The 16,173-nt window shown below is 37.5% G+C and overlaps 1 protein-coding gene across 5 annotated transcripts in view; it reads right to left on the reverse strand.

The window, feature by feature from the left end:
* The window catches only part of RAPGEF2 (Rap guanine nucleotide exchange factor 2), a 192,488-nt gene that overhangs the window by 11,439 nt on the left and 164,876 nt on the right, over window positions 1-16,173 (reverse strand). For 4 of the 5 annotated variants that reach the window (XM_075500363.1, XM_075500364.1, XM_075500360.1 and 1 more), the window contains 8 exons: window positions 12,009-12,166; window positions 7,146-7,386; window positions 6,512-6,895; window positions 4,696-4,907; window positions 4,485-4,608; window positions 3,835-3,858; window positions 2,553-2,776; window positions 1,516-1,701 (listed from right to left, as the gene is read on the reverse strand). In XM_075500363.1, the coding sequence (XP_075356478.1) occupies window positions 1,516-1,701; window positions 2,553-2,776; window positions 3,835-3,858; window positions 4,485-4,608; window positions 4,696-4,907; window positions 6,512-6,895; window positions 7,146-7,386; window positions 12,009-12,166 (1,553 nt within the window). The remainder of the gene's footprint in view (window positions 1-1,515; window positions 1,702-2,552; window positions 2,777-3,834; window positions 3,859-4,484; window positions 4,609-4,695; window positions 4,908-6,511; window positions 6,896-7,145; window positions 7,387-12,008; window positions 12,167-16,173) is intronic. The other variant, XM_075500362.1, reaches the window with a different exon arrangement.

Genomic DNA, 16,173 nt, shown 5'->3' on the forward strand with positions numbered 1-16,173 from the left:
AAATAAATACTTTGTCACAGAAAACACAATGCAGATTTGGTGTTGCAGAATACTGCCTAAACAATATATAAATCAAGGATATGCGTAGCAATGGTTACTGAGAAACTTGAATTAACATTATGTTGAATACAAACACACACAAATCTTACTGGTTAGTGAAGGTTTATATAGTAAGAATTTAAACTGTTCTGTTTCTTTTCTATTCAGAGTAGCCTAGAAGGTCAAAGAAAGCTGGAAAGAAGATTAATAAGATTAGGCTTACAAAAGAAGGCCATCCTGCAGCTGCCTTTCTCTTTTTCATTTTTGAGAACTATCTCTGCACCAGCTTATTTTGGGAAACTAAAGAGTAAAAACATCCTGAAGATGATGTATGATGTAAAGATCTAGGACATCAAGAATTGCTTTTCTCAGGCAACATTTACCCATCTTTCCCTTCCCCTCCCCTCAAAAATCCACCCTGGGACAGTCTTAAAAGTGAAGACGGAGCTTCTCTGACAGTTTTGCCAATGTTTGTGGTAGAGGTTATTGTCAAGCATTCTACAGAATTTATCTTTGATCTGTTGGATCACAATGCTGCTATCAATAATTTACAGCTGCTTCATCAACATAACCTAGTCAGTTTTCAGAAACTTTCCCACCATGAGCAAAACTGCAGTCTATGGTGCTTCAAAGTCCTTTTAAGATTAAAATTTAATGGTAAAATCAACAAGAACCAGATGAATATTGAATTCTTTCTTGCTCATTTTGCTGCTTCTAATGTTTTGCTAGCAGCCTAAGCCATGCACAAGTAAAACTAATAAAAAGTGAAATCAGAATTAAGCTCTTGTGAAATTACCATCATGCAATAGGAAGGGCTATTATAATGCACTACATATACTTATTAGGAATATTACCATACTTTAAGTGATATGTAAGACATTCTTTAATAGTGCATATACGTTACGTACACATGCTGGGACATAGATTTGGAAATCAGATTAGAAGAAATTCCTATAGTCCGGTATCTTTCTGAGTGACATGCAGGAAGCAACGACTGAATAACAACAAAAAAGCAGAAGCCAAAGAGAGAATTCTCAATGTGAAACTTCAGGCTTACGTTTCTAACAGGACTACCAATTTGAGCAGGCCAGAATTTCACATTAAATGTTCAACTCTGGAAAAACCACCAAAACTTCTGAGGCATCTCAGATGGGTCACTCAAAAACTCCAAGTCACTAATCCCTTTGGAAAAGTTACACCAAGATCCCAGGGCAGGTAGTCAGAAACATTCATTCTTCCCAGCTGCTAGTAACAGGTAAATACTTATACTGATTAAATTGACAGGATGCTTTCCTAGATTTCTTTCTTTCCATTTCTAGAGAAGAGAATTATGCATACACACTGCATGAACTGGCATAACCTGCATGTAATACTACCAGAAATAAATGTCTGAACCTTATTCGATTGAAAATGTCTCCCTAATATAAGCGAACAAACTTCAGAGTATTAAACCGAACACTTAATTGTTCCGCTTACCGAATGGCGGGAGGTCTTTGACTGGCACTTTCTTGCGAGAGGGATAAAGAGAGACGGCAGGGACCTGCAATGCTTGGTTTACTTTATGTTGCTGCTGCTGCTGCACTTTCTGCTGGATGCCTGCCCGGGGAGCCACCGGTGACGTTTCGGATTTTCCAGATCGCTTGTCTCCTGTATTCTTCGGCACTTTGCAAAAAAATGGGAGAAAGCACAGAATGACTACTAGCTAAAAATATTGTGGGAGTTTTAATTGGAGCAGTGCAAAGCCCTCCAATTAATAATTAAAAGGTGCTCAAACACTTGTACAATTAATGCAGTAGGATATCTTTAGAGAAAAGATGAAGAGGAAAAGACGGGGAGATTTAACTCCATTTAAAATACGTACATTATCAAAGAACATTTACTCTCTTTCTCAAAATAAAACTCTCATAAATGACTACTGTTATAGTTATCAAAAAGAAGTTGTTATACTGGGCTATCATAAGGACTACAACTGGTTTAGAACAGATATATAATTGCTATTTTTTGCTACCCTGAAGGAAGGGAAGGGCATAAGATACAGCCTTCCCTCAAACCAAAATGAAGCCGATATCCAGCATAAGGTCCCCTCTGCTGCGGCCAGGCACAGCCCTCCGGGTGTCTCAAACACCTGGACAGAAGGAAATCCCCTTTTCCCTCTCAAGGCCAAGATAACCAGGATGACCAACCCTATTCACACCAATAGCCTGAGTACCTCAGAACTGTAGAGAAACTTTTGGCTCCTCCATACCCTTTGTATAGACAAATCTAAAGAACCCTTACGCACTTCAGCATGACATCATCTGAAAGCCTTATCTCCTATATAAATGCTATGTCCCTATATTGTTAATCTGCAAGATGATTTCCTTAAGATTCATAGATGTTCAGTACTTGGAAATGACTAGACACATCATTTTCCACCTCATTGTCTAGTTACTGTTCCCAATTACTTCCTTGGAGAAGAAACAGAGGTATATTTAACAGTTTCCCTGAAATTCATAACAAATGACAATGCTCACGCGTATTGGTGGCTGGCTCACACTGCAGAGACAGTGTCTGGAGGCTCTCTTCATCCATTTCCAGATCCAAGTTTGAGAGATACTGCTTTACTTTCCGTGCCATCTGAGCATCTTCATACAGTTTTTTAGCATTAAGGAAGGAGCTGCGACGGACCCGCTTTTTATGACCCCCCGTTTGCGCGACATCCAGCACGGCTGCATTCGTACTGCCCTGGCTGAGAGACCTGGAGTGAAGGGGGGGCAGGAGGGGGAGGAAAGAGGGGAAAAGTATGACTTAGTCCAACATGGTATCACTTGACAAGCATGAAACGTGCAAAAGATTGCATGAATGTCAGTCTACGGTCAAAGCTTACATGCCTCATTCCAGTAAGTCAAACAGCTATAACAGATAGAAAGATGAGGGTCAGGAAATCTTTTTACTTTGTTACAGGCACTATTTTAATTACACAAATATTTTAACCCATTCTGCTCCAACTAGGCGATATCACTTCACACATCTAGAAAAGCATTCAAGCTAGCTCTCTCACGTAAGCCAGCTACTGAGAAGATTGGAGCATTAGGAAAAGCTCATGCAGTAAGGCAATGCTGACAGAAGACTATAGCTGAGGTTCAAATTTAAATACGTATACAGAAGGCATTTTGAAAGCTCTCTAAATACTTTTTAAATCAGACCATATACAAAACGTACAGCTCAATTTTACAGAACAGAACTTCCTTGTAACTTGCTAGGTTGAAGACAGCTTTTTGTTAAATAAAATGATCAGCTAGTTCATGATGAAATGAATGTCATGCACATTTCAATGTATGTATGTCTATATGAAAGCTATGCATTGTTCCTGAATTGTTAAGAGTAAAAATGATGGCTGAATTGTAATATGAAAATAAGTTAGTTTAGCAGATACTGTAGGTTTTAACTTCTGTATTTGATTGTGATAACTGCTTATTAGGCATAAGAAAGTTAACAGCAATTTTCAGCTGTTGCAGTCTTGCCATTTTATATTTTCTCTTTTACTGAAAGTCACTTCCTTTGGCAATTTAAATTGGAGGTGGGGGAGAAGAACACCCCACTCCTATCTACAACCACTTATAAATAATTTACAACTTTGTGTTTTAACCTCAAAAGCAAAAGTACTCCTGGATTAAAATGTGTTGTCAGTAAAAAAGGGTTGTTAACAAAAGAAAAAAATGCCAAAGCACCAGAAAATTAAAGATAGCAAGTAGGAAACAATGCAAATGGTAAGGGAAGAATGAACGTCTGTGAGCGTTGTCTCCAACCACTTACCCCAAACTCCTCCATTTCTTCTTCCTGCAAGTGAGAGCCAGGAAGAGTAAAGCATGGGTTTAAGAAGAGACAGAGAAAGATCACAAGCTCAGAAAGAAAAAGACCAGACCTCAGGACAAGCAGTTCTGGAAGCCCACAAACATTAAAAAGAGCCTTGACTCGGGCATACAGTCAGATATTACAAACTCTTCGAGTTCAAATTAAGAAAAAGAGTATGCAATAAGCTGGTCTAACATGTAGCCAAAGAGCATTCACTCCACGTTTTCTAACACTACTAACTGACACTGTTTCAGATACATCCCACTTCTACTAAATCAAAATGATAAGGCTGGCACACATCGACGTTTCAAACAGATTAATACATATGTGTTCAAGACAGTATCTCCCCCCTCCCTCCCACCGACGGAATCTCATTTTTATGATGTAACTGGCAGCTAAGGAATAATATAAGACATTTTAATATATATTGATAAACACAAAATGTAACGATTTCTCCAGTTTTAGACCACCACATAATTTTTGTAAATTGTTAACAACAAACAAAAACCTCATACTGCTCCAATACAACAAGGGGCACTTGAAAAGCACCTCTTGCTGACACCTAGCCTTCTCTCAGCTGGGAAAAGCTCTGCCTAATACAACACACTTACCTCGTTCTAAACATTAAAGCAGGATCCATGTTCACAGACGCCATGCGACCAACATGGCGTATCTCCTTCGCAATCATTCTCAGCTTCTCAAAATTAACCAAGCCCTCCACTTTTGAATCATTTCCTACAATCAACAATTAACAACATCAGTTATTAGGTAGCAAAGTTAGTTTTCCTTAGCTGGTAAAAGATGACGTACTTCTGCTTTTACCTTCATGAAGGAATGTAAGGTCTTTTTTGATAACAGGAAACAGGGGGATAATAGGGGGCTGTAGGTTTTGGCTGTTAAGGACATTACGATATTTTGCCATATTCCTAGATGGATCAAACAAGTCCTGTAGATCTTGAAACAGTTTTTCATACTTGCTTGGAAGCTTTTCCCAAGTAGTTCGGAGCCTTGCAACTGGTGCCAAATTCAGGCCACTTGAAACAAACAAAAAAAGTGCAAAAAAGTTCAAGAACAATAGAAACAAAAAATCCTAGAAAAGACCATCTTAAATTTTGTATGGGAGAGATACCATATAGTCAGAATAGCATAGCACAGCAATGTCAATAAGTAACAGAAAGTGAAAACTTCCTTTTGCCAGCGTGTATTACAGAACAATTAAGATAATTTTTATAAAAGCTATAAAAACTGGAGATATCTGCATGACGTAACCATAAACAGATAAAAGTTACACTTGGATGAGTAATTAAGCCTTATAGAGAGTACGTACTTATTACTTTGGAACAGTGTCCGAATTTGATAACAATATTGTAATCTAGGAGTACCTCAGGATCACCACTTATTTCCAGATTACCAGACTGGAGGAAAAAACATCTTCCACCTACATAATGTTTAGGTGGTGACAGCACAGTGACCCACCTTCTTGCTGCAATAATCCATCTGACTTTGTTGTGTCTAGATCAAATTGTTATAACAGACTCTATATATTTGAGGTTATTCTGAAGCTGTAGCTGGTACAAAACCCAGTTTTTTTCTCATTCATAGCATTGCCTGTCTTGCTATTCACTTCTACCTATGGAAAAGTTTGGTATCTAGAATCTTGCCTTCACTCAAGTTTTTGCTTTTATTTCTCATTGAGATCAGCTGAAATAGCTGAGCTAAATCTCGAGATTTTTATGTCTTACAGATGCTGACTGATTATCAGCATGGATCCTTGACTTTGGAACTTGCCACATTTGATTGAATGGTATTCAAAACCAGTGATCTTCAGAAGAAGTGTCACATTCAATCTGTTGATTGAATGTGACAAGGGCTTTTGCCAGAGACAGTGATAAAATTGTCATTTTAATGCAACTTATTGTCTCTTATGAAAAAGCTTGAGTACTTAGAGATTTTTTTTTTTGTTAGGTTCTTTCTGCCTAACTTGGGAAACTCTAAAGGAAACATGAATGTTTTAAAAAAATGTGTATAAACACACACAGAGTTTCCTCTCCTCCTTTTCATTCCAAAACTAAGAAAGGTTCTCTGTCTGAGATTTTCAGTCCTTTTAAAATTCTAATTAAAAGATCTTTATTTACAGCTTATTATATGGCATCGTAGTCTGCTATTGACTATTATCAAGAGTTTCATCCAAGAAACTGCTGATACAAAGAAAACCAAAGGCAACTTATCATGGCTCAATGAATTCAAGATACTGGGAACTCTGTATAAAATGATGGGCTCCCTTTGGGAAATTAACCCATTTATTCATGACAATGTTATAATTTTTCTTCATATAACTGCTGTTTCTTTTGGTCTTTGTTTTTAAATAAGTGCAGTAGTTTCTCTAGTGCCATGTTCACCAATGGCTCTTGCCTCACTGTCTTGAGCAATAAGTACATAACAGTAGCATTCCAAAAATATTTCGGCAAATGTTTCAATGTCAAGTTCACATTACTGGAAAATGCCCTCCTTATTGGATTGCCAAGTGTTGATGTTAGCAGTATTAATTGGTTTATTCTGTTAAATACTTTTTTTTTTTACACTGACATAAGTAAGACTTTGCCTTTCACTTAGAAGTAAAATTATTAAGGGGCAATACCTAATGATGGCAAACATTGAGTTGAAGTTCTTGCATTCTCTGCAGTGTAGTGCTATCTTAATGAAATGCTTAATTATCTTCATCCGTTTCAGCTGATTGGTTTCTCTTAGAATCTCAGAAGCCACCCAGAATGTTTCTTGATTTATCACTTCTTCAAACTTCTTTAGATTAGTGCAACCTGTTTTTGATTTGAGTTTAAACAAGTCATCTATGTATTCTGTGGGTTCAATATTACGGAATAGCTCAAAGTTTCTCATGGAGAGTTGGGTAGCCACCTCAACAGTACTGAGCTGTAGTAGGGAAATTTGACTTTCCCTTAGTAACTCTTGAGCATCTTCATCTGAACAAAGAGTTTCTGTTTCCATATTGTTCTTCAGGTAGTACCTGTAAAAACAAAATTCAAAAAGACACTAGATAGAATATACTCAAATAGTTGTGAAAGTTACAGTAATGATCCAGTTGGAATCATAGAATAAACTGAATTTCACCAGGCCTAAATATTAATTAGAAGTTGCATAAGGAGCAATTTATTGTAAAGAAACAGAACATTAATAATTAAATAATGCTCCTATTAACAGGATTTTGACTTAATAAACCGGCATCGTCAGCTTTAGCTCACAGTCTCCAATCTCACCTGCCACTCAGCTGTATCCTGTCAGCAAGCTTGGATAACTGATCAGGAAGCCTCCTTTGCTTGATTACACCCTCAGGTGTGACAGAGACTTCACATAGTGAATATGCATCAGGGGTTGCAGTGAGAGCAAATTCCCTGATAGCCTGGATGACCACTTCTTTTGCTGTTGTGTCCTTACTGATCATGATGTAGCGACTTTGCTGATCTGCCTTGAAAACCCTCAGAACTTGATCTGGTAACTCTGGAAAACAAATTACATGCAAGGTATGCAATTTAGTAAAGAAAAAAAAAATTAATGGTATAAGCAACAAGCAACAATATCAGTTACATTGAGTCTAATTACTAGTGCTATCAGTTTTTACTTCAACATTATTTCACCTCTCTCCTTATAGAACAGCTGGTTTTTTTTGTTTGTTTTTGTTGGTTTGGTTTTTTTTCTTTTTAAATGAAAGACTAGTTTTATTAACAACCAGGAAAAGAAGTTAGTTAGGCTATCGATGGGGCAAGCCACGAAAACACGTTAAGATTTACAAAGTTTGGACAGACAAACTAATGAGCAGTCTAATTTTCACAGGTGGTGTGTCCTGGTAAATTCCATTTAAGTCTGAGAAAAATCAAGGACACTCAACAACACTATCCTATACACTGCCATATAAGAAGTTTAAGCAAATTAGGTGATAGGAGTGTCAATCTTCCTAAGGATGTTTTTAAGAAAATAGACTCATTTACTTAAGTCTGACAGTCAACCACAGTGCCACACACAAAGGGAAGACAGGTACATATAAGTAGCTAGGAAGATGCATGTATAATGGCCAGCATGCATGTATACACAAATAAACTGCAGTAGTAATAATGCATCCAAGTACTTATTATAAAAAATGCTCTATCCTCGATACATTTAAATCATAATAATGTGTAAGTAACAGACTGAAAACTTGCTCCCTGTTTCTTTGTGCCAGTGTTTTAGTAATTAGGAACTAAAGCAGCAAGAGAGAGAAAAACACTTCACAAATATTAGAGTTCTAAATATATTATTGTTTCAAGTCTCTGATGACAGAAAACTTACAGTGAACACCTACAAGGTGGCTGCTTTTAGGAAACCTGATAAAATACCAGCCTAACTCCAAACGTTGGATTTGGTATTTCCATAAGCTATATGGAAATACCAAATCCATATATATTTCCATATTTCCATCAGTGTATTGAAATCTAGACCCATTAATCAAGCGAAGTTTGACTGTTAGCATGTATTATAAAAAGAAAAAAAAAAAGATCTAAAATTGTACAGCTATCCACCACTGGATTTTTTAACATAAGGTATTTTTAACCGACAAGTACTTTCAATTAATTTAATTTCTTCCCTCTGTTACAAATAACCCCTTTCTAGTTTTGTGTGGCATGATATGTGGTCATTATCCTTTCTTTAACGAGTATGTTTAAAAAAACCCCTTATTTTATTTTTTTTAGATCATAAAGGTCATACGAACAAGAAAATAGATAATAATAGAAAGCCTTCAGAATCTACAGCCAAAAAATGATAATTATTTTAAAAAAATACTGAAGAAACAGCTGCCAGATGAAAACATTCACACAACCACAATCTTTTTTGACAAGACCTGAATGTGCATAATACATTCAAGTTACTACAGAAAGATCTATTCAGCAACAGAAATCTTGTGACAAAAGAACAAAAATTAACGTCTTCCCACTGCTGCTGCATGTCTCCAAAATAATAATTTGGAAAGCATTAAGATAAATCTCTCTGATATGAGTTGATTTACATGCCACAAAGGCTGTTTAGGCTTAAATATATTAGTTTACAAATTTCATGCAACTAAGCCCGTAAATTTTAAGCTCACAGTAGTATTTTTGCAGCTTGAGAAGCACGAATACTGAAACACATTAGAACTGAGTGATGACATCATCAGTTACACGTAACGGATAACAGTACAAGGCCAGTTTTTAGCTCTAAGTACTTGAGTCAAATGTACAAATACCTTGTAACTAGCAAGCCAATTTTGCCTTTTATCACCAACTCTATATTGACCCATCTTCCTTCAGTAATTAGTTGAGGAGGGATACAGAGCAGTGCCTGAAATAATTTCTATGTTTTTTGACATGTTGAGGAAGGCAGTTGCCAAATACAGCCTTTCAGAAACGTTATTAAAACCCAGATCGCTCTCTAGATCTTGTTGCCTCTTGCTGTTACAGAAACACTTGCCACTCAAAGAAATGCTATGAAGAGGGGAAGCTACTGTAAACAATACCAAGGTGGGAACGCGCTTAACGCTCCCAAGAAATAAGTGTTTTGTGCAAGGAGAAAATAACCTGCTCTGCTGGATCACTGAAGTCAATATGAAGAAATGCAGAGAACAGCAAATAGAAAAGTATCATCTTTGCACTGTTTTTTACCATCCATTTTCTCAGGCTGCATACCTACCGGAGCTGGTAGCAAAAGCACTACATAGAATACAGAGAAGTCTGCCAGCAATTGAAATGATTACAGCTATAGCAATGGTAGCAAGTAATTCAGCGCAATAATTTCTAAATAAAACAGCACTTGAAGAGGATTGTAATCACCCCCCTTCACTCCTATTCAAAAAAGGAAACTGGAGTGGCAGGCTGAAGAATGCAATGCTATATGATAGGAATCTAGTCCCTTAGAAAGCTTGTGTGGGGGAAAAAAAAAGTACCAGTGACTGGCAGCTCATCATTACTATATTATTTTGACTTCCAATCGAATAACAAAGACAGCACAAGAGAAGAGAAATCAAAGTGCTATTGACTATTCGAACGTTTAAAAATAAACCTTAAAAAGTGTATTTGAAAAAGCCTGAGCAAATCAGAAGAGAAACTAAAATGACTCCTTGCAAATTTCAAGCTGTTCTCATTTTCTCCTCAAAGACTACCCTTGCAAAACAGCAAGCTGTTTTATTTTCTACCCTGAGGGATATTCCCCAAAGCCTCAAAGGATGGCTGTTCTACCACTTTTCTCTTTCTTCTCCAGTGCATTCAATTTCTTGCAAGCTGCCTTCATCTCCATCTTTAATTTAGTCCAAGGTAATAAAAGAAATTAAAATTGCAGGCTTTAATTTTTTCCAAGTCTTAAAGTATATAGAGGTGTAATTCAACTCTTCTATCTACAGTGCAACCATCCCTAAAGCCCTTAAGGTATATGTTTTTTATTTCAGTCCCCTTTTTCCCTCCTTCCCACACAGAGAAAAATTATACCTGCAAATTACTTTAAAAATACTCAGTGTGTGGACATTTGGGCAAATTTTAAGCAAAGAAGAAAAAAAAAAAAAAGCTTTTTTTTAAAATGAGAAAGCACTAAATACATTTTCTATAAAGATAATGGAAAAGCTGCTATAATGCTGAAGCAATGGCATTACATCATTATTTATCTCCTTTCCTCAAAGCAAAAGGCAAACAGTAGAACATTATTCATTTATTAAACTTCTCCGAACTCCCATCTGTGATTGAAGGATCTTCAGACCTGTAATGGCTTTCCTTCTCAATTAATGGAGTTTGTCTGAGCTATGTGAGACAGCGATGCTCACAGCTCTGGAAGTTAGCCAGTCGCTGTGCTGGGCATTAGGGGCACATTAATTACCTAGAACCGTCTGGTCTAGGTAGATGGCAAGCTGGAGAATGGAATCTTCACCCATTTATAGATAAAGTGCTGATGAAAAGTTAGGCTCTTATTAATAAAGAATATCTTCAAAGTGTTGGACACTAGTCATTAGATAAAATACAAAAAAATACCAATCTTCCCACTCTCTCAGGAGCAATCTTAGACAATGGAACAAAAATCACACCACCTTCTTGTAGTCTTCTCTAGCCCTAAAAATCCTGAGATGAAGTGACGCTCAGTATCACAGTTTCAAGTGCAATGACTGCACCAACTTGGCCAGTCTGTAGGCTGCTGTTTAAGCCCTGTCCCTTTAGGTAAGGTTTGAAATCCTTCAGGCTTAGGAGGGCACTGAATTTTCAGTTCTACTTTTGAGAAATACTCTAAAGATTAGACTAAAATAACCAAGTGTCTGCACAGCTACCATCACCATATCCTCCTCCAGCAGCTACATTTTAGTAGCAAAGATTTGGGTACTTAACTCAGAGAAGGCTTCCCGCTAAGAGCCTTCCTGCAGCCAGATAAGAGCCCAAATCCCAACCCCGCCAGGAGCTCTGGCTAAACCCTTCTCATAAGCTAAGGCTCTCAAGTTTCTCATATTCTCCCCCCTTTTCTCCCTAACTCGCCCCCATGCTTTGTTCCTCTCTGCTAAATGTGTTCATTTTTTATCTATTTCAGAATGGGACTTTAAATCACTTCAAATTCACTTTAAAATCACTTTAAATTCAGCATACAACTGTAGGGCAGCGTGGCTAACAGCTAGCTTTGAAACTCCATCCCTTACAGATGTAGTACAAGATTATGTAAGTCTGTTCAGAAAAAAGACTGAAACGCTATGTCCTGTGTCCCAGTCCAACGCCCTTTTGCTTTACTGTAATCTAATGATCTACCGTGCTATTTGAAAATACTGCGGTCTTGTAAAGACTGCTTTATCAGGTCAAATTATAAAATACCAAGCAAAATAAGTTTTCACTGTCCGAGAGTATTCAATCAGTAAGAGGCACTCTGTATACAACACACTTGAAAAACAGACATCTAATACATTCGAATAAAGCATACTGGAGCAAATGTAATAAATCCTAATGCATTAACATGTGGTTAATCTGTGGGTGACAGCATACTGTTAATAAAAACTCACATGCATCTTTAGACTCTGAAGTCCAGAAAAAAACCCAAGAGATCAATGAAAGGAAATTATAAGGTCAAGAACAACAACAAAAAAGGATCCTTACCTGGCGTAGTATTGAAGTCTAAGATGCGGTGATGGGACTGCAGTAGATCGGGATTACTGGATGACAGGGTTCCGCTGACAGGTAAAGCAGGAGGAATGTGCTTCGTTTGCCTCAGTCCCACAATGCTGTCATCCTGAGACTGGCCAATTCCAATGTCACTGCATCCAGAAAGAAATAAAATCAGGACTTACAGGCATTCAGAGCTTGGGCTATACCAGAGGGACGCAGGGACGTCTATATCTACATTTTCACACTTTCAATTGTTAGTACAGTAACCACTATTTAGAAGTTAAAATTCTCCAGACAACTGTGCCTGCTGTCTAGCTTTGTCACAGCACCCAAATGTCCACTCAGAGTGATTAGATCTGCTTGCTCACACTGCCAGAAGATCCTCATCCTTCACGTTCACCACTAAGCTCTGAGGACCTGCTACGCTTCTTATTTTTCAACGATTTCTCACAGCGGCCAAGATCTTTATTCAAAAGGTGGTACATACCTCATCATTCTTGCACCACTCCATCACCTGAACTTTGACTAACACTGCTGTCCCCTCAGTGCTGTTTTATAAGACCTGAATTTCACAGATCTTTCACCCCATCACAGATAGGATTTGCAACTGTACTTTGGGATGTATTGTAGCCATACAATCTAAGATCTTCCAACAGACAGGTAACAGAGGATCATTGAGATCATCCATTTTCCTACCCTGCATCACCTTCGGTGAGTTTCTCCTCACTGACTGTGACTGAAGTGATGCCAGCTAACTTGGAAGGCTAAGGTAAGCATCTGCACTTGGGTGCTATCGGTATCCCCTCCAAAGTGCCTGACAGCTGTAAAAAAAGTATTCTGTGATAAAGGAGATGGATTTTGTCTATTAAATTGTGAAAGGCAGGGTCCCAAAGGAGGTCAGTAGTGCTAGATGGATCAGAAACAGAGCTATCATCATATTATAGTAGGCACTAATTTGCTTATTGCTTTGGAGTTAATAATCAGCAAGTGAAGCAGAACAACTGCTACAGGACGTAGAGTTGGAGCTAGCCATTGAACTTCTCTGTAAATATATAGATGCAAATCCTTAATAAAATACTCTGAGGGTGTAAAATGTTGAATAGCAGCCATTATAGAAAATGAAAATAATTAAAAATTCAGCTACTATAGGCAAAGCCTTTTCAAAAGCCACGCACATGTACATCTGTATCTACACATGTAAATAAAGCATAAACCAGAACTTAGATTTCATTGCAAACTGCTGCAAATCTGAAAAGCCAAGCTACTAAATTAAATGATGCAACACAAATGACCATTTGTACCCTAATTTTGGGCACTTAAGCTTTTGTCTAGTGTTCTATCCATCCTCAGAAAACCTAAACAGAAGTCATTAAGGGCCTGATAATTATCCCTGTTGAGCTGTTATAGCACAAGCATCCTCTTGTGCTTATCAATGAATTACTTTACCCAGTACACTCTTGTACCACTTCTTTAAGTACTATGAATTGAACAGTACTCTGGGAAGCTAGGACAGCATCTCTGGGCATTTAAGACACAATTTTAATTATATGGATACAGCAACTGCTTTTTAGAAGGCAATGCAACTCAAAAAAGGTTGGAGGGGTATCTCTGTATGATGTGTTTGGGTTTTCTCATTGTTTTGTTTTTAAAAAACAAGGTAGCTCTGTATTACCAAAATATTTTATGAAGTGTAAACCCCAAGCCATGAGAGACAGAAACACTCAAGTCCGCCGAAAAAAAAGTTCTTGGATTCTCTCTCAATCAGAAGCTAAGCTAAATCTGAACATCTGTATTTTGGTACTTCCACATAAAGCACAAAATACTGTGACAAGCAGTGATGATCAACTCAGCACACAGCACTTTTATGCTAAGCCACAAGCAAGCAAGTCTTTCACTACAACTAAAACCATTCCCAGCAATCGCCATCTTGTCTTTCAAGTAGGAACCACTCCACACACACAAAAATCCCCAACTAAACAAAAAACCCCAAAGCCCCCGAACCTCAAAATGCTTTCTGGTGGTTCTAAACAACTATATAGTATATTTCATAAGTGTGCCAACAGCAGGATTTTCTCTGAATTCAAATCAAATGAAGGCAATGTGACCCTCCCCCTTACATTAATAGTTTCACTTGCATTATGTATTCCTTCTGTGGTTTGTCAGTTTTATATAATCTTATACCTATCCTGTGCGTCATGACCGAAGCAGCTTCAGTAAAGTGGCTCAACTGACAAATGTTAGGTTTTTAAAAACAGTAACGTTTCTAAAATTCTTCTCGATTCTAAGTATTCATATGCTAAATTGCAAAGTATTTACCTTACACTCAGTTTATACTATTTTTAAAACTTAAATCAGAATCTAAATGAGTTCTAACCTATGCAAACAAGAAATGAACCCCAGAAATTTCAGATACAAATAGCAACACTAGAAAACTCCAGGTCCCATGAAGATCAACTGCCCCTGCTGTTAAGTAAAATATTTTATTATGCCAGTGAAAGAAGATTGTGGTTTTAAAGGAAAGGCATTTCTATTGCTTTCTGTATGCATTTGCCATGCAGAGAGATAGCATTAACTGAGAAATAACTTTCCTGGTGAACGACAAACAGGGTAGGAGCGATAATGGAATGGCAGAGCTGTCTGAATGCTTCTTCCTTCAAAATACAGTATACTGTGCATCCCACTGCAGGGCTGCAAAGAGAGGGAGGAGAAAGCGGGGCTGCTTCTTTCTCTGGGATGCTGCACTGTGGACCAGGCAGAACTTTGCTAGAGATGGAGGCAGGGGTTGTGTTTAATCTTTATTTGGAGCAACTGAGCCTACAGACCACAAAACCACTCCGGATTAGAAGAGTAAAGAAAGCAAAGAGCTCGAGCGGAGGCTGTAGCCAGAGGCACACTTCAAGAGATGCCTCATCGCTGGCAGAGAGAAGGAGATTTCCCAGTAGATGCAGAGGAAATGGTGCTGTTTGCTCAGTCCGGGAAGTTACTTGACATTATTGGACTAAAAAGCAAGACTGAAGGAAGGCATTGTCTCCTGCTCAAACTGATTCATCTTTTGATACTGATTTAATGTCTCATGAAGGAGACAAGCTCCCTCTAAGAGTGACCTCATTCTAGTTTAAAGATTGGTTTTATCTGGATACATTCTGGAGCCACTGGAGACCTTTGTAGTATTCATGTTCAAAAAAAGGTGGGCAGTTTCACCCCGTAAGCTAGCTGACTCATGAAGTCTTTAAATACCTACTTTAATTAATGAGTAAATCAGCTTTTTCATCCCTCTTGATTTTTGGTATTTAAAAACACATGAGAATAGGCAAATTCCCTTAATATATGCAATACCATTAATTACTAGGAAGAACGAGATAGACGTTTCTACACAATAGGGGAAAAAAAGCACAAACGGGAAAGTCTACAGCTACACATCTCTATGCAGAAACCGTGCAGACACAAACAACTGAATGTCAACAGGCTTTGCAGACAAATTGCTATATATAACACACGAAGTAAAGCTAGCAAAAGGAAAAGAAAATAGGTCAAGCGTACTGTTTTTCTGAGTCTTACCCAAAGAGGTCCCTGCACAGAAAAAGTGCAAAAATGAAAGGAATCAAAGGGAAAAAAAAAAAGAAAACCAACAAGAAAATTTTATGCAAAAGCTGCGAACAATGGTGAACAATGCAAAAAAAATCACACCTAACAGTATGCATGGCTCATCAGAGGAACAAACATACAAGACCAGTGAAATAAAACAAAACATTCTGAAGACAAACAACATAAAAAGAGGATTTACAGATTCTCCTCTACTGAAATATATCTGCGTCAATTTAAGAAATATCCATTATTTGGATATAATAATTTATATTCATTTAACCTTTACATTACTAACATTCTATTTATAATGTTTCAGAACAGTATCCATTTAGTAGGAAATACCTAACATTAGTTAAGGAAACTTTTTATTTTTTTTAAGTAGTAGCAGGAAAAAATCCTAGATTTTCAGCACAAGTGTCTTTTTCATGAATTTACATAGAATAGATTTCTTCCTCAATGGGACACAGAAAAGAAAAATGCAAGAGAAAACACTGATTACACATCAACTACCCTCTACAATTCATTTTTCTCATTGATGCCATCTGTCTTGGCCAAGAACCAAAATCATACA

This window comes from Mycteria americana, chromosome 4 (genome assembly GCF_035582795.1).
Source record: "Mycteria americana isolate JAX WOST 10 ecotype Jacksonville Zoo and Gardens chromosome 4, USCA_MyAme_1.0, whole genome shotgun sequence".
NCBI classification, from domain to species: domain Eukaryota; kingdom Metazoa; phylum Chordata; class Aves; order Ciconiiformes; family Ciconiidae; genus Mycteria; species Mycteria americana.